We start from the raw sequence: 18,211 nt of genomic DNA on the forward strand, positions 1-18,211 counted from the left end.
TTGATTTTGTATTTTCATTGTGTCATAAATTAAATTTATTCGTTCAGTGTATGTTCACTTGTGTTAATATATTTTTTGTTTGAGTTAATTCATTTCAATTGCTATTTTATGGTGTCTCTCTATGTTGTGATGTTACACTATTGTTTCAGGCTAGGGTGAAGGTTGGTACCTATTAAAACGTTTAAACCCGCCGCATTAGTTTGCACCTGTTCTAAGTCAGGAACCTTATGTTCAGTAGTTGTCGTTTGTTGATGTGGTTCATAATTGTTTCTCGTTTCTCGTTTTTTATTTAGATTAGACCATTGGTTTTCCCGTTTAAATGGTTTTACACTAGTCATTATTGGGGACCTATATAGATTGCTGTTCGGTGTAAGCCAAGGCTCCGTGTTGAAGACTGTACTTTGACCTATGGTAGTTACTTTTGTAAATTGTGACTTGCATGGAGAGTTGTCTCATTGGCACTCATACCAAATCTTCCTATATCTACGTATTTAATTTTAATGTCTCATAATACATCTGTTATAAGGTCAAGTGCAGTTTCGAATCGAACTAGATACGTAACCCTCCTTATATAAAACACTTATTTGAAAACTTTGACACCTCGGAAATCGACTTACGTCTTTATATGAACAACAAAGTTATCTTATGGTTTAAGTGCACATTTTATTTTCTGTAAAGTGTAGATCGCAAGAACATCCAAAATGATTTTCTTTCAATTCGTATGCTTAATTTTATCAATATTTGTGACTTTAGCCAGCTCGATTGGTTCAGAGTCCGGTTCCTTATTATCGGCCTGTTCAAAGTTTGATTTTGAAGAAAAGGTGCTAGAAAAACTTGTGCGCTTGGAACATAAAATGGAAGTATACACTGAAAAGATGAACCTATGGGAAGAATCATTTTCTTCTAGCATTGAAAATAAAATGAAAGTGTATGCGGAAAAGATGAAGCTATGGGAAGAATCTATTTCTTCCAGTCTGGATAAAGTGGTCGAGCAGAAGAAAAAAACAGAAACATTTGTTGAATCACATCTTCAGGACCAAACGCGGTTTAAAGAGTCTTTCCTTGAAACAATAGACAATTTTAAACTGCAGTCTGAAAATAAAACTGAGATGTACGAAAAAAAAATTAACACGCTGTTGGATTCGTTTTCTTCTAAAATACAAGAATTAAGTGAAGCTGAACGTAAAATAGAGAATACAATGCAGGCATCTCTTCACCAAGAACAGAACAGATTTAATGCGTCGTTTGATAAAATTGTGGAACTTTCAAATCGTTTCAATACCTCTTTGCAAGAAATTGCTTTAAAAGAAAAGAAAGGTAGGGTTCTTTGTTACAGTAAATTTCATAAATTTTACACTTACTTACATGGTAATTTGCTATTTTTTTTTACACTTACAGCTTAGTTTTCTTAAACCTTAAGCCCAAATAGTAAGCCTCTATATTTCTTTTGTTTGAATTGTTTTACATTTATCATTTCCGGGCTTTTAGCTGACTATGTGGTATTGGTTTTGCTCATTGTTGAAGGCCGTACTGTTACCTACAGTTGTTAACTTCTATGTCATCTAGTTTCTGGTAAAGAGTTGTATCGTTGGCAATCATACCACATCTATTTATATGTATATCTATGAAAAGTTGTAGGCTTCATCAATTGTTTTAATTGTCACGTAAGTTGCTACAGAGAGTAATCAAAGTACTGAAGTGACCGCAAGTTCTGGTGGATGGTCTCAGAAAATAAAATCATATCTCTATGTACTTGAAAGTAAATAGGTTAAGGTACATAATTTTTTTTTCTGAGACAAGTTCCTGTGTGGATGATTAACAAACTGCATGGAATTCAACCTCACCGTTGTAGTGATACAAGTGTGGACACGGATCAGTGTGGATAGTATGTTTGGATGTTTTGCTTTTCTCATCACTTGGCGTACGTCGTCCGTCGTTGTCTGTCGTCGTCATCGCCAATTAACTTTTAGAAAAATCTTCTCCTCCGAAACTACTGGGTCAAATGAAACCAAACCTGACCTAAATCATCCTTTATAGGGTATCTAGTTTTAAAAAATGTATCCGATGACGCCGCCCATCAACCAAGATGGCCGCCAAGGCTAAAAATAGAACATGGGGGTAAATTGCAGTTTTGGGCTTATAGCTCTGAAACTGAAGCATTTGGCGCAAATCTGCCATGAGGGTAAAATGTTCATCAGAACAAGATTTAACTGCACTGAAATTTTCAGACGCAGACAACCTGTTGTTGGGTTGCTGCCCCTAAATTGCTAATTTTAAGGAAATTTTGCAGTTTTTGGTTATTGTGACGTCTTGAATATTATAATAGATATAGATAAACTGTACACAGCAAAATTGATCAGCAAAGTAAGATCTACAAATAAGTCAAACATGACCAAAATGGCCAATTGACCCCACCAAGAGTTATTGCCCTTTAAAATCAACTTTTCACACCTTTTCTTAATTTTTTGTAAGTTTTTACAAAAATCTTCTCCTCTAAAACTACGGGGCCAAATGAAACCAAACTTGGTCCAAATCAACTAAGGGTATCTAGTTTAAAAATGTATCCGATGATAGCCCATCAACCAAGATGGCTGCCATGACTAAAAATAGAATATAGGGGTAGAATGCAGTTTTTGGCTTTTATCTCTGAAACTAAAGCATTTCAAGCAAATCTGGCAAGGGCTGAATATGACCATCAGGTCAAGACCTATCTGTCCTGAAATTTTTAGACGCATCAAGTCAACCTGTTGATGGGTTGTTGTCTCAGAATTAGTAATTTTATAGAAATTTTAGTTTTTGATTATTATCTTGAATATTATAATAGATAGAGATAAACTGTAAACAGCAAAGCAAAATTGTTTAACTAAGTAAGATCTACAAAAAAATCAACATGACCAATATGGACTCATAACTGCTACAGAAGTCATCTGATAAAAGTTTCTAGTGGATATGAACATCTACTTAATATGTCTAAATATCTAAAAAGTTATAGTATTCAAAATGAAAAAGGTATTGCAAAAATATTCTCGTTTTCATTTTTTTGTTATATATGGATATAAATATAAGTGATACCAATACATTAAGACAGTGTTGCGGTGTGAAAGTGCAGAAAAAAACATTTACTGTTAATTTACACAAATTAAGAAATAAACAAATGAATGATAATTGTTGAACAGTGAAATATAATTTTAGAAATCAATAAGGCTATTTGGCCTTTTGAATTTAGTTCTTTTGTTTTGGTAACATACTGCATGACCGTTTGCATTCAGAACTGAGTTGCCATGCAGTAAGCAGCACAGATGCATACAAAAAAGTGTAACAAAACCACCTAGCATCATATTGCTAGTAGCACAAGTAGCATGGTTTGGTAAATTTGTGTTTTTTTTCTTTTGTACATAATTTAGGGCGTTAGTTGTCTCGTTTGAATCGTTTTACATTTTTCATTTAGGGGTCTTTTATAGCTGACTACATACAGATACGCGATATAGGCTTTGCTCATTGTTGAAGGCCATACTGTGACCTATAGTTGTTAATTTCTGTGTCATTTGGTCTACCGTATTTTGGAGAGTTGTCTCATTGGCAATCATACCACATCTTTTTTTTTAATATATACTCAATAGTGTTTAATAAATCTGTCTTTATGCACGAGACTTTATTCATTACCCCTTTCAAAACTTCATTCTCTGTTTAATTTATGTTTGGAAACCACTGTTATAAACCCTCATTCAAACCAATACAAACTTACAGCTATAATTTCGGATATTGCAAGTCACAGACTTTTCAAACCAGTCCGCACTGGAAAAGATGATAAAGAGAAAAGATTTGTTCTTAATCTTTCCTTTGCAAACATTTAGGTCTCGATGGCGTCAACTTAGGCAATATCCTTCATTATAAATTAGTTCAATCGAAAATACCTCCTTTTTTCAAAGATCAGTCTGTACCAATCATTTCTTATATCTATACCAAACCTATTGCAACTTAAATTTTCAATTACAAACACGTTTTGCAGGATCTCAATATTGACGACTTCAAGTCTTTACCTCCCGATTGCACTTGTGCTAATTCTCAATTCACATATAATCTGACTGGCCACGTTATGACCGGTGACCTCAACATTGTAAATAACACTTCCCTGCGAAATGTGTTATCGAAAGGTCCGAAATATCGTGAGCCTTAATCCATCAATTGGAAATAAAACTTCAAAATTTTGATGAATCAGTCGAAGATTATGCCAGGCAATTGGCTAAGCGCGAGAAGGAACACGTAGACACTCTTTCCGAATGAATTAAGGCGACGAGGTCGTTGATAGAAATCAGAATCAAGAAACTGAATGGGTCTATCAATGCCCATGCTACGTCAATCTTTAAAGACCCAAAGATTGCAAAACATTTATCCTACCTACAAATATGTTGTTGTCCTCGCAGATAGAGCCCAAAACAACATCGTTTTTGTGTGTAAAACTCATTCCATTAACTGTTTGATCAACGAATTAGGTATTGACACTTTACATGGAAACTCAACATATACCCTCACGATACTTACCAAAGAGGAAATCCGGGATAATCATAGGTCTGTTCTATGTTCCTTTGGAATTTCAACCAAAGGTGAAGAACTGGATCTTCCATCACTGTATTGGATACCTACATAAGTGTCCTTACAAACAACGGTATATTGCTGGGTCTTCCAAGTGCTCCACGATCTTTCTAAGTTATTAAGATCTATTTTATCAGCAATCAAAGACGGGCTTCAAAGTTATTGTGAAACTGCCTATTCTAGGGGTGGCGTGAATCAGATGTGGATACTTAAAAATTCCAAAGATCTTTTAGAGTACATACAATCTAACTCTCTTTCATCTTGCAATATAGCATTAAAACTTTTGACTTTTCTACACTTTACACAAGTATTCCACATTCCAAACTAAAATACAAATTGAAAGAGTTGGTATTGCTTTGTTTCATAAAAAAGAATGACCAACGTAGATACAAGTATCTTGTCGTAGGGAGTCAGGGATAAATCCTATTTTGTAAAGCATTATTCTGATTCAAACAAAAAAAAAGAACTAGAGATAAAGGATACAACAGATACAGTTAAGTCGGCCTCATATCTTGACTTACATCTAGAAATTGACAATGAGTGTCGGTTGAAAACAAAACTTTACGACAAAAGAGATGATTTCAGCTTTCCAATTGTGAACTTTTCATTTCTAAGTAGCAACATTCCAGCAGCACCTGCATACGGGGTATATATCTCCCAATTGATGCGATATTCCAGTGCTTGCATTTCCTATTATGATTTTCTTGATAGATGGTTGTTGCTCACAAGGAAGCTATTAAACCAAGAGCCCCAAATGATGAAGTTGAAATCATCCCTTCGTAAATTTTGCGGACGTCATCACGAGTTGGTTGACCGTTATGGAATAACCGTTTCACAAATGATATCGGATATGTTCCTTACGTCGTAACTACAATCCCCTTCCCCTTCATGAATGTGACCTACCGAATTAGACTGATTACCGGATTTGTTATAACAAAAGCAACACGACGGGTGCCACATGTGGAACATGATCTGATTACCCTTCCGGAGCACCTGATATCACCCCTAGTTTTTGGTGGGGTTCGTGTTGCTTATTCTTTAGTTTTCTATGCTGTGTCATGTGTTCTATTGTTTGTCTGTTTGTCTTCTTTCATTTTTAGCCAGACGTTGTCAGTTTATTTTCGATTTATGAGTTAGACTGTCCCTCTGGTATCTTTCGTCGCTCTTCTAACTCATTTTGACAACAAAATCTAATTGTTAAAAAACTGACATTTTCATTTGCAGAAAAACAGATTAGACCTGCATTCTTCTCAACATTGTCGAAAAGTGCTGTTTTATCCAACTCTAACAAAGTATTGATATTTGAAGGAGTAAAGGTCAATAGAGGTGGAGGCTACGACCCATCTACAGGGATCTTCACTGCTAAAAGAGATGGATTGTATCATTTCAGTTGTGTGATTTATGGGGACAGTGGAAAAGACGTCGGTTATCAACTCAACAAGAACGACTCATTGTATGTAAGCGGATATTCAAACAACGGACCATACGAAGAAAGTAGTATTAGTGTATTGGTTGAATTAAAGAAAGGAGATCGTGTTTATATTAAGCATAGACACAGCAGCCAGACAGAGGCAGTTATGGGAAATGATCATTCATCATTTGCCGGCTATTTTTTGCAAGATTGAGATAATAAAAATAAAAATAGAATTTTAGTTGTGTCATTCTAGTGAACACCAGCCTGTGTTTATTTGAACCCTTTGAATGTCGAATGTTCAATTTAGAGTTTTAAATTCAGTTTCCCGAAAGACATATCATGACATTCAAAAATATCCTTGTCCAGGAGTCGGTTTCACCAGGAACATATATATTAACGATATACTGTTCCCAGGTTACAGAACTGAGTCTGCTGAGTTTAAAACATTAATTATATGGGTTTATTTTTTAAAGCAAAATTATTAACGTGATGAATTTTCTTTCAAATCATAACAAATAAACTCATCATAGATACCAGGACTAAATTTTATATTTTCGCCAGACGCGCGTATCGTCTACAAAAGACTCATCAGTGACGCTCGAATCCAAAAAAGTTGAAAAAAGCCAAATAAAGTACGAAGCTGAAGAGCATTGAGATCCAAAATTCCTAAAAGTGTTGCCAAATACAGCTAAGGTAATCTATGCCTGAGGTAGAAAAGCCTTAGTATTTCAAAAAATTCAAAATTTTGTAAACAGTTAATTTATAGATATAACAATATCAATGATAATTCATGTCAGCACAAAAAGTGCTGACTACTGGGCTTGTGATACCCTCGGGGAAATAAATCTCCACCAGCAGTGGCATCGACCCAGTGGTTGTAAATAAACTCATCATAGATACCAGGGCTAAATTTTATATATACGCCAGACGCGCGTTTCGTCTACAAAAGACTCATCAGTGACGCTCGCATCCCAAAAAGTTGAAAAAAGCCAAATAAAGTACGAAATTGAAGAGCATTGAGATCCAAAATTCCTAAAAGTGTTGCCAAATACAGCTAAGGTAATCTATGCCTGAGGTAGAAAAGCCTTAGTATTTCAACAAATTCAAAATTTTGTAAACAGTTAATTTATAGATATAACAATATCAATGATAATTCATGTCAGCACAAAAAGTGCTGACTACTGGGCTTGTGATACCCTCGGGGAAATAAATCTTCACCAGCAGTGGCCTCGACCCAGTGGTTGTAAATCAACTCATCATAGATACCAGGACTAAATTTTATATATAAGCCAGACGAGCGTTTCGTCTACAAAAGACTCATCAGTGACGCTCGAATCCAAAAAAAGTTGAAAAAAGCCAAATAAAGTACGAAGTTGAAGAGCATTGAGATCCAAAATTCCTAAAAGTGTTGCCAAATACAGCTAAGCAATTGTTATCATGAACATAGTTGTATTACTGAACCTAGTATATTCAAGTCGGGAGATTAGTAATCATATTTCGTTGTGTTTCAAATAGGACTTGGGGCCTTTTATAGCTGACTATGCGGTATGGGCTTTGCTCATTGTTGAAGGCCGTACGGTGACCTATAGTTGTTAATGTCTGTGTCATTTTGGTCTCTTGTGGACAGTTGTCTCATTGGCAATCATACCACATCTTTTTTTTTTATAATGAAAATGGTTTTTTTTTTATTATAAATATTCTGTTTTAAAACTAAAACTGCTACTGTATATAGCGCAAAATTTGGCCAAATATTTATTGACTTCCGGTACAATAAATCCTACAGGTTATACAAGTTTTTGATTTATACCAATACAAAGTACACACTAACTAAATATATTTTTTTTCTACTTGAAAGAGCAGAGCTCAGTTTATTGACCATTGAGGAGCACATCACTTGTATACAATAACATTCTTAATTTTAGGAGTTGTTGATTTATAGAACTAGTGTAGGATTAAATAGTGTCCCCCATGAAATGATGTCCCATGGACAAAATTTCACAGATATAACCTATGAAATTTGGTCCAGGACATAATTTTATTATAAAATATTGTCCACTTCTATCTAAAAGTGTCCCTTGACAAGAGATTCTATTGTGACCTTCGTTGAACATTTTTTCATAATGAAATCATGTCCATATTGGAGGCCCCTCATGGGGGGTCCTAGTAATCACATAATCACCATTTTTTTGCCAATATAATCACATAATCATTAAATATTTGCTTATCTTTAGTAATCAAATAATCATAAACTAAAAATACAGTCCTAGGTAATCAAATAATCATGAAATATTTGGCTTAATAATCAAATAATCATTAAAAAAACGTCCAAGTAATCACATAATCAAAAACCCCATGAGGGCCCTCATATTGCATAAAAGTCTTGCCTGACCTATAGTTGTTTTAAATGTTTGTGTCATTTTGGTCTTTTGTGGATAGTTGTCTCATTGGCAATCATACCACATCTTTTTATACGCCCGTCAAAATTTTGACGGGACGTATTATGGTATACAAATGTCCTGTGTCCGTCCGTCTGTCTGTCCGTCCGTCCGTCCGTCTGTCTGTCCGTCCGTCTGTCTGTCCGGCGTAAACATGTCGCACCGTAACTTGAGAACAACTTATCCAAATTTCATGAAAATTAACATAGTTGTTTCTTATGATAATCAAATGATCTGTATGCTTTTTGGTGAAAATAAGATTAAAACTTTTTGAGTTACGGCACTTTGTTACTTAAACAGGGGTGTGTTTTTTTCACATGTCGCACCGTATCTCAAAAATGATTCTTGATTATGGCTTAAAACTTTAAACACTTCTTAGTTATCTTAATCTTAATATCTGTATACTTTTTGGTGATGATTCAAAATTTTATTTTTGAGTTATTTAGTATTTTGTAAAAAAGGGGGAGGTTTTTTTTACATGTCGCACCATATCTCAAAAACGATTTATGATTATTGCTTAAAACTTTACACATGTCTTTGTTATATTAATCTAAAGATCTGTATACTATTTGGTGATGATTCAAAATTTCATTTTTGAGTTATTGAGTATTTTGTAAAAAAGGGGGAGGTTTTTTTTACATGTTGTGCCGTATCTCAAAAACAATTTATGATTATTGCTCTAAACTTTACACACTTCTTTGTTATATTAATCTTAAGATCTGTATACTTTTTGGTGATGATTAAAAACTTTATTTTGGAGTTATTGAGTATTTTGTTAAACAGGGGAGGCTTTTTTTACATGTCGCGCCGTATCTCAAAAATAATTTATGATTATTGCTTAAAACTTTACACACTTCTTTGTTATATTAATCTAAAGATCTGTATACTTTTTGGTTTTGATTCAAAATTCTATTTTAGGGATATTTAGTTTTTTGTAAAAAAAAAAACAGGGTTGGGGGTTTCACATGTCCCGCCGTGTCTCAAAACAATATATGGTTATTGCTTAAAACTTTCTCTGAAACTATTTATGATTATTGCATAAAACTTCCACACAAGACGTCGGGCGTATCATGCGCTCATGGCGCAGCTGTTTATTTATATTGTCTAATACCAAAAAAAAATATTTAACAAAAAATAATAAGACTAAATTGACTTTTGTTTTTAAATAAACAACAGGAATCTATCGACTATGAACTGTTTTAACATCTTTGAATTACAAGTTTTAATGTTTTCTCTTGTGTTTTTTTTTTGTCAACATGTATATAATACATTTCATTGCTTTTAATTTGAAACTGCTTTACCTTCCTTCTAAATGATCTTCTATCATTATTTTCAAACTCTGGAGGGTATTGATCATCACACAGAAAGTCATATAGCTGTTTATATTCACCACTTTCCATTTTTGTTTACATCTGTGTTGTCTTTATTTAAATTTCAATTATGATTTAACTAATTGATTAAAACATTTCAATGATTGCTAAATTATTTCCCTTCTTTAGGGACAGAAAAAAATAGCTACACTATGAAATATTGTCTTTTGTGACATATTTTTATAAAACATCCATGAAATTATGTGCAAGTACTAGGGACAATTTTTCACTTAGGGGGACATGATTTTATAGTTAACAAATGTGATATTCTGTCCCATGAACAAAATTTCACAGATGAACTGTGAAATAATGTTCTAGAGGACACAATTTCATGGGACACTTTTTTGGCTTACACTAGCAGTGTCCTTTTGAACATAAATTTGTTAATATATAGCCACTGACTGCATGTTGTATTTTTTACACGACACTACCACACTAAAGAGAGCAGTTCAACACATCTATACTGTAATAAACGTTAACTGTTAACAGTTGCTGTCAAACAGTGTTGTAAATTGGTCTTTGTATAGATAATCAGTGTACTGATGCTTATATATGTACACCTGAGTTTTGGGGAAAAGAATCAAACCATTTTCCTTTTCAACGTGAATTTATCCCATGCCACTAGTGTCGTCGGTATTGGTCTTTTGGTGTTTTGTTGTTTTGCGGATTTGTTTCTGAATTTAGAAGGCTTACCATTGGTATAGCATGTTACCTCTATGCGCCACTTTTTAATCAGGATATAAACAGTTGTCTTTTGCTGAAGACTATGGGTGTCTTTGGCGTATTGTCTCTTGTCAAGATTCATCATTAACAACATGTTGTAATTGTAAAACACCCATGTATTCGTTGTTGCATGCCATGCAACCATGCAACCATGCATCACATAATACCTGATAGGAAAAGACACTATTATAATGTTTCGATGGTTAAAGCTTGGATGTTCATCGTAAAAAGGAGCTACCCCTCCCCAGTATTAATTTATAAAGTAAGTAAAAACTTTTTTCCTTTAGGAACATGGTTGCCATAAGCAGGATTGTCAGCTTGAAAGCGTATCTATGAAAATCAAGTCACGCCAAACCCAACTTGAATAAAAAGCCATTACATAAACTAGTTATGATTCAACAAGCTACTTCTGCATAAACACAGTTTTGGTATCAGGAACCCCACTACATACACTTTACATGCCGTGCAGTTGAGGAACAAAAACCAATAAAAGTAGACACGCGAAGGTGTAATTAAAGTATCAGGTCCTCATCATAATGATTGTTTTTAAAATATATAAACAACTGTTGAAAACAATTTATCACGCCAAACGATAAAACGTCTTACTGAAATGGCATGGTTACGCTTCATTTGTGTTTTGTTTGCTCTTATTGGTGTTTCCGTAAGAGTTACAGCTACTTGTGATGCACGAAGAGGTAACGAAAATTATTCTTGAAATACCGTTAAAGCTAATTTCCTAATGCTAGTGGAGTAAAACTTTGATTGGCTTGCTTGTTTTGTTTATGTAAATGTTTACTCAAGCTTTGTTATTAAGATTGACATATTTAAACATTACATTCAGAGGCGGATTTATGGGGGGGGGGGGCCTTTTTGGGAAAAAATTTGGTTGCTTATATAGGGAATCATTGAAGCGTGACTGGAGCGGGCCCCCTCTTAGGTCAGTCAGTGGGCCCCACTTGTGAAAATTTCTGGATCCGTCACTGACATTTAGGCATAGTTAAACCTGAATATATTTGAATTTGATTGGACGTAATCCCAAGTACAGAATTGCACAATATACAAACATAGCAAGCAAGTTAACCAAAGTCTTGCTCTACATGCATTTGAAAATTAGCAGTCTTATTTAAAACAGTACAATATCAAGATATTACGTTAAATGCAATAATTGGAACCCTCACAGTTATTGTTGAATCGCTTACATATGTGCCAGTCCAAAACCACTATTGAGATGACGTTACTAGTTCCCAATACTCAGCTTTATACATGAATATTTTCCTGTAAATTCATCCAAAAAAAATTTTAAAAATCGAAAAAATACACTATTGCTATATAAAGAGGCAAATTTATCGAGCTCTTATCTATTATTGGTACTAAATTGTCTTATGTTTTAGGAAAAACAACATGCGTTACGGAGGATCTTCTGGAAATGCTCATGAGAATTAATAGCAATAGAGGTAGAGATTGGGGTGAGTTAAACTTATATTTAATATCACGTGATACTGTCTGGTACTATTCCTCTATGACAACACAATATTGAAACACTACAGCATATTATAAGCTTCAGACTTTTTTTAATCCCGCTACATCTTACATCTACATATGTCCCACGTCAGGAGCTTGTAGGATATCGTTTGTTGATGTGTTACATATTTGTATTTCGTTCATTATTTTGTACATAAATTAGGGCGTTAGTTTTCTCATTTTACATTTGTCCTTTCGGGACCTGTTATAGCTGGCTTTGCTCATTGTTGAAAGCCGAACAGTGACATATAGATTTTTACAACTAAATCTTATTGTTAAAAAGTGACGTTTTCATTGCAGATAAACAGATTAGACCTGCATTCTTCTCAACATTGTCAAAAAATGTTGTTTTATCCAACTCTAACAAAGTGTTGATATTTGAAGGAGTAAAGGTCAATAGAGGTGGAGGCTACGACCCATCTACAGGGATCTTCACTGCTAAAAGAGATGGATTGTATCATTTCAGTTGTGTGATTTATGGGGACAGTGGAAAAGACGTCGCTTATCAACTCAACAAGAACGACTCATTGTATGTAAAGGGATATTCAAACAACGGAACATACGAAGCAAGTAGTATTAGTGTATTGGTTGAATTAAAGAAAGGAGATCGTGTTTATATTAAGCATAGACACAGCGGCCAGACAGAGGCAGTTATGGGAACTGATCATTCATCATTTGCTGGCTATTTTTTGCAAGATTGAGATAAAAAAAAAAAAAAATAGAATTTTAGTTGCGTCATTCCTGCGACTACTATAACACATTTAGTAGTCTCTGGTCATTCTAATGAACACCAGCCTGTGTTTATTTGAACCCTTTGAATGTTGAATGTTCAATTTAGAGTTTAAATTCAGTTTCCCGAAAGACATATCATGACATTCAAAAATATCCTAGTCCAGGAGTCGGTTTCACCAGGAACATATATATTAACGACATAACTGTTCCCAGGTTACAGGACTGAGTCTGCTGAGTTTAAAACATTAATTTCATGGGTTTATTTTTTAAAGCAAAATTATTAACGTGATGAATTTTCTTTCAAATCATAACAATTGTTATCATGAACATAGTTATATTACTGAACCTAGTATATTCAAGTTGGGAGATTAGTAATCATATTTCGTTGTGTTTCAAATAGGACTTGGGGCCTTTTATAGCTGACTATGCGGTATGGGCTTTGCTCATTGTTGAAGGCCGTACAGTGACCTAAAGTTTTTAATGTCTGTGTCATTTTGGTCTCTTGTGGACAGTTGTCTCATTGGCAATCATACCACATCTTTTTTTTTTATATTGAAAGTTTTTTTTTTTTATTATAAATATTCTGTTTTATAATTCTCTTAAAGTACACTTTGGACATACCTCAAAAATCCTGTTATTAATTCAAGGATTTATATACTATACAAATCCTTGATCAATCTATTCAGAAGTACAGCTTATTATAGGGTAGGTATTATGTATGGCTTTTATATCTGCAGGTTTTGGGCTTGCTGTCAGCTTTTCATCAACTGAGAGCAATGTTGGTTTCAACAGGAATAAGATGTGATATGAGTGCCAAGGAGATAACACTCCATCCAAATCACAATGTGTAAAAAGTAAACCATAACAGGTCAACCTTCAGCACACAGCTTTGGTTTACACCAAACAGCAAGCTAAATAGGGCTCCAAAGGACTATTTCAATGTTGTTTTACCAAAACCAGCGATTTCCTGTCTACTGTACCTTCTTAAGTGACTCTGTTTTTTTCAATACTGTAAACCGGGATATTTTCGCGCAGTCTTTTTTTTCGCGGTTTACCAACATAATCTAGATTCGCGCCGTTTTGAATTCGCGCTGTCCCATATGGTGTCGCATATAATTGTTTTCAGAAATGATTTAGAAATGAATGATTTTAAACCAAGTGATAAAACCAATCAAATTCTTGCTTGTTTGTTCACAGTTTTTGCTTTTATTCATGTTTGTTTGTAAAAACACAATCACATAAACAAAGAGGAATGATCCAATTAAAAGTGAATAAAATAATGACAAAATAACTGGTCATTAATTAATATTTTAATCTGATTGATCAGTGCAGCAGATACAATTGGTAATCATTTTAAAACTGATTGGCAGGTGTCATTTTTATAACTGTAATAACATTTGTTTATTTGGCAATATCCGTAATGTCATCTTGGATTAATAAGGATAATCATAATATAAAGTTTTGATATAGACATACGTTCATGTATGGACTTCATATTCGTTTCGAATTTCTTTGAAATATTCGCATTCGTTTTATTTTCGCGTTTCAACTGTTACCGCGAAAAAAGCGAAAATAAAACTGCCGCGAAAATTTCCCTGTTTACAGTATAAAATTTGAAACATGACGTTTTGATTGCACAAATGTTTTGTTCATGCCTGCTGCATGTTTCTGTGCCTACCAAAATTAAGAAAATTTGCCATTGTCTTAAAACTTGATATTCATGTTTATGATCTTTAATTATTTGGTAGCCTTTATCTTTTATCAAGAAAGTGTCTTGCTACATACTAGAAAACAAGAATGTGTCCCATGTACACAAATGCCCCATCCGCACTATCATTTTCTATGTTCAGTGAACCCTGAAAATGGGGTAAAATCTCCAATTTGGTAATAAAATTAGAAAGATCATGTCATAGGGAACATGTGTACTATGTTTCAAGTTGATTGGACTTCAACTTCATCAAAAACTACCTTGACCAAAACATTTAACCTGACCTCAACCAAAAACTTTAACCTGAAGCGGGACAGATGGACGAATGGACGCACAGACCAGAAAACTAATGCCAATAAATGGGGCATAAAAACAGTTTTCTATCATTGAATACAGTCATATGCTGATTCCTGAATGCCTTTTGTTTCTTTTGCTTGTTGGGGAAAATATCTGTTCATTTCCATGGGGTATGTCTTTTGCTCATTATTGAAGGCCATATGGTGACCTACAGTTGTAAACTTCTGTTATTTGGTCTCTGGTGAAGTGTTGTCTCATTGACAATCATATCACATCTTCTTATTTTAAACACCTTTTTACATATTGTGGTATACTGTTGTCTAAGTTCAAAACAAGTACCAATAGGTGATAGCACATTTTTATTCACTAACAATATATATGGTGTATAAAATACTGATTCTAAACAAAAAATAATAAAAAAATTCTCGAAAATAAAATAAAATTATTAAAATTATCACAGTTTAGTGCAGGATATAAAAATTCTTATAGAAAACTACTGCTTAAGTAAATATCAGAAAAAGAGTAAATACAAGTATTTTGTGTAGATCTACCTAAATATAATTTATCTACCGGTAAACTAAATCTGAAAATGCAAACTGAACGGAATAAATAAAAGTTCATGGAAAGTAAATACTTCAACTTCAGAAAGCTGAATAGTAAATTACATTAATTTATCAAAGTTTAACCTGCTGGGGGCATCCAAATCTTTGTCTTTGTCAAAGAATATTTATCTAATTCAGTTAAATAAATAAATGTATTTGCACTGTTTAAATTGTTAAGTATATGCTTCTGAAAATATAACACAGTAGCCAAATTCTAAGTGGAGAGAAAATCTATATGTACTGAATTGAACCTTCTTTTTGACATATCAAGGACCGAGGAAAGATTTACATTACCTCGCAAAACATTCAAATCTATTTTAAAGTGTTGACCTAATACAGATTTAGGCAACAGGGATTTGCAAGCTTGCTGCAACAACAAAAAAAGACAAAATGGAAATACCTATTCATTAAACCACTTTCATATGAAGCTTTAACAGCATGCTACAGACACCAATCCTAACTGAAATATAGTACTTAAATACCCAAAATACAAAAGATAAAAAAAAAATCCCAAATTAAAAAAGAACAGATAAGCTAAGATACTCCCCTGAACAGTAAAAATGCCTGCATAAAAGTTACGGAAATCCATTTAAAAAGTACCAAGATGAATTCTGTCAAAGAAATTGGTTTGGACTAACAACCAATAGAAAAACCTTGGTTTAAATTGTAAATAAGACAGTCTTTAGTAGCATGATTGAATAAAAAAGATAGGATTTGACTAGGAAAAAGTAGATCCCATATTAGAGAACTACTACCAAGCAAGATACTCTTAGTTTAATTTATTATTTGCAACAGTTCTTGACATTTATCTTCTGACAGAAATATTGATTCAAAGTGAGAAAGAAATTAAACAATACAAGATAGCGCAAAGAAACATATCCAAACTTTCTATTATTTAAACTAATTTTACACATAGGATCTTACAAACCAGTACCAAAATATCATTCAAATAAATAATTTAACAAGTAATGATTTATAACACCGGAATCAATGGGTACGGCTTGCTGGAACTAACAAACAATCAGACAATTTGGTAAAAGACATAGACTTAATCCAAACTTGGAATGTAATTATACCTAACCTAAGGCAAAGACTCGGCAGACATTTTCTTTACATACTTTCATACACTAAATTGTACAGTATTGAAAAAAAAAACCAATAACAATAACTTTAACTGGGTTTACAACATTTCAAACGGAAGGTCAAGAAAGCAAAATATAAAACACATATGGAAACAAACAAAAAATAAATAATTAAACTAAAACTACAGTGGATACATTATACAGTTATAATACTGAGTAATCTAACAAGACACTAAATACCAACATAAAAAAGTCACTCTAATTCACTCCTGCCAATAAAAATGTCTGCCTTCCAACGTTTCCATATAACATTCCGAATTTTCAATTACATGCAAGATCTAGCTTAATAAGATTTGACAGGGAATCAGAATCTAGCAAATCAATAAACCATATAGAACCAACTAAAACCCATGTAGGCCACAATCTCCAGCCACTGATTGCCAAGTACGATTTAATTATGGTAACATTTACTTCCAAATACAGTAAATAAACAATAAGAGGATTGATTATCCATGGCCGATTGTAATGTGAGCTGAAACATTTAATGATTGAAAGAAAAGCAGGAAGTATCAATAAATATCTAGAAAATGTGGACATTATTTTTATGGTAATGTCTTTTCCTTAATTGATAAGGGGATAAAATTTAATTAGTTTACTTATTTTATGGCACAAGTTCACAAAAAAGTTAAAAGAACCATTTATGGTAAAAATATACCTTGAATTTTTTTTCTTTTTTTTTTCAAAATTTATTTTCTGTTTTAGCTGCCAAAATTGAAAAATATCAATTATATAATTCAATTTATTTTTGCTTGAAGTATAGATATAAAAGCCATTTATACCTTTGCTTGAAGTCAGTGGCAAATATTTCATGCATATTTGGGATGATGGTAAGATGAAGGGTCTCAGTTAATCCATAAAGAATGATTGGAAAGAGTGACATACAGTGGCGGATCCAGTGGAGTTTCTGGGGGTTGGAACACCTTCTTTTTGGACGATCAATGCATTTGAATGAGAGCATATAGTTGAAACCCCCCTCTTTGTGGACGATCAATGCATTTGAATGAGAGCATATAGTTGGAACCCCCCTTTACTCTGGGTTGGGCCCCCCCCCCCTTTTTTATAAAATGGCTGGATGTGCCCCTGGCTATTAATTCATTCAAATTTTGTTATGTCTTTCTCCTTTTACTTGAAGTACACATCCTTAAATATAGCAGTTCTAAAAATAACAAAAAATCCTTCATACCTGCTCTATTTTCAGGAAATCCTTCACACATAATTTGTTTTGATACAGAGCCTTAGTACAAATGAACTCTGAATATCAGTTTTGAACCTAAAAATGATTCATTCTTTTTATCTAAAAATTTGTATAATAACTTAATAAATAAAGAAAGAGTAAACAAAGATAAAAGATACAAAATCAAACAAGAAAATGAATATCCAACAAAATAGGATACAATACACATTGATTGCTAAGATCATTCAAGCATGTCCAAATTATGCTAACATGTAAACAGAACATTACAAATGATTATGCTAGCATTATAAACAAGAAACAACAATTATCGTATTATGACAGAAAACAGGATGAAAGCACTGACAAGGGAAAAAAGAAAAACTTAACAAATAATTTACTGATTTAAACTATAAAATTGAATAAAAAGCTGTCAACAAGATTTTCTTAAAATGATTATCACAGAAATCACTGTTTATATATCTCAACAAATAAATCTTAAC

General features: G+C 33.3%; 1 protein-coding gene across 1 annotated transcript; it reads left to right on the top strand.

Moving 5' to 3' along the window:
* The first annotated feature begins 11,100 nt into the window (after positions 1-11,100).
* Positions 11,101-12,785, top strand: LOC143047488 (complement C1q-like protein 3). Its single transcript, XM_076220545.1, has 3 exons — positions 11,101-11,230; positions 11,927-12,001; positions 12,357-12,785. The coding sequence occupies exons 1-3, from the start codon at positions 11,146-11,148 to the stop codon at positions 12,755-12,757; spliced, it is 561 nt and encodes a 186-aa protein (XP_076076660.1). The 5' UTR covers positions 11,101-11,145; the 3' UTR covers positions 12,758-12,785.
* Positions 12,786-18,211: the final 5,426 nt, after the last annotated feature.

Source organism: Mytilus galloprovincialis, chromosome 10 (genome assembly GCF_965363235.1).
Source record: "Mytilus galloprovincialis chromosome 10, xbMytGall1.hap1.1, whole genome shotgun sequence".
In the NCBI taxonomy this organism is placed as follows: Eukaryota; Metazoa; Mollusca; class Bivalvia; order Mytilida; family Mytilidae; genus Mytilus; species Mytilus galloprovincialis.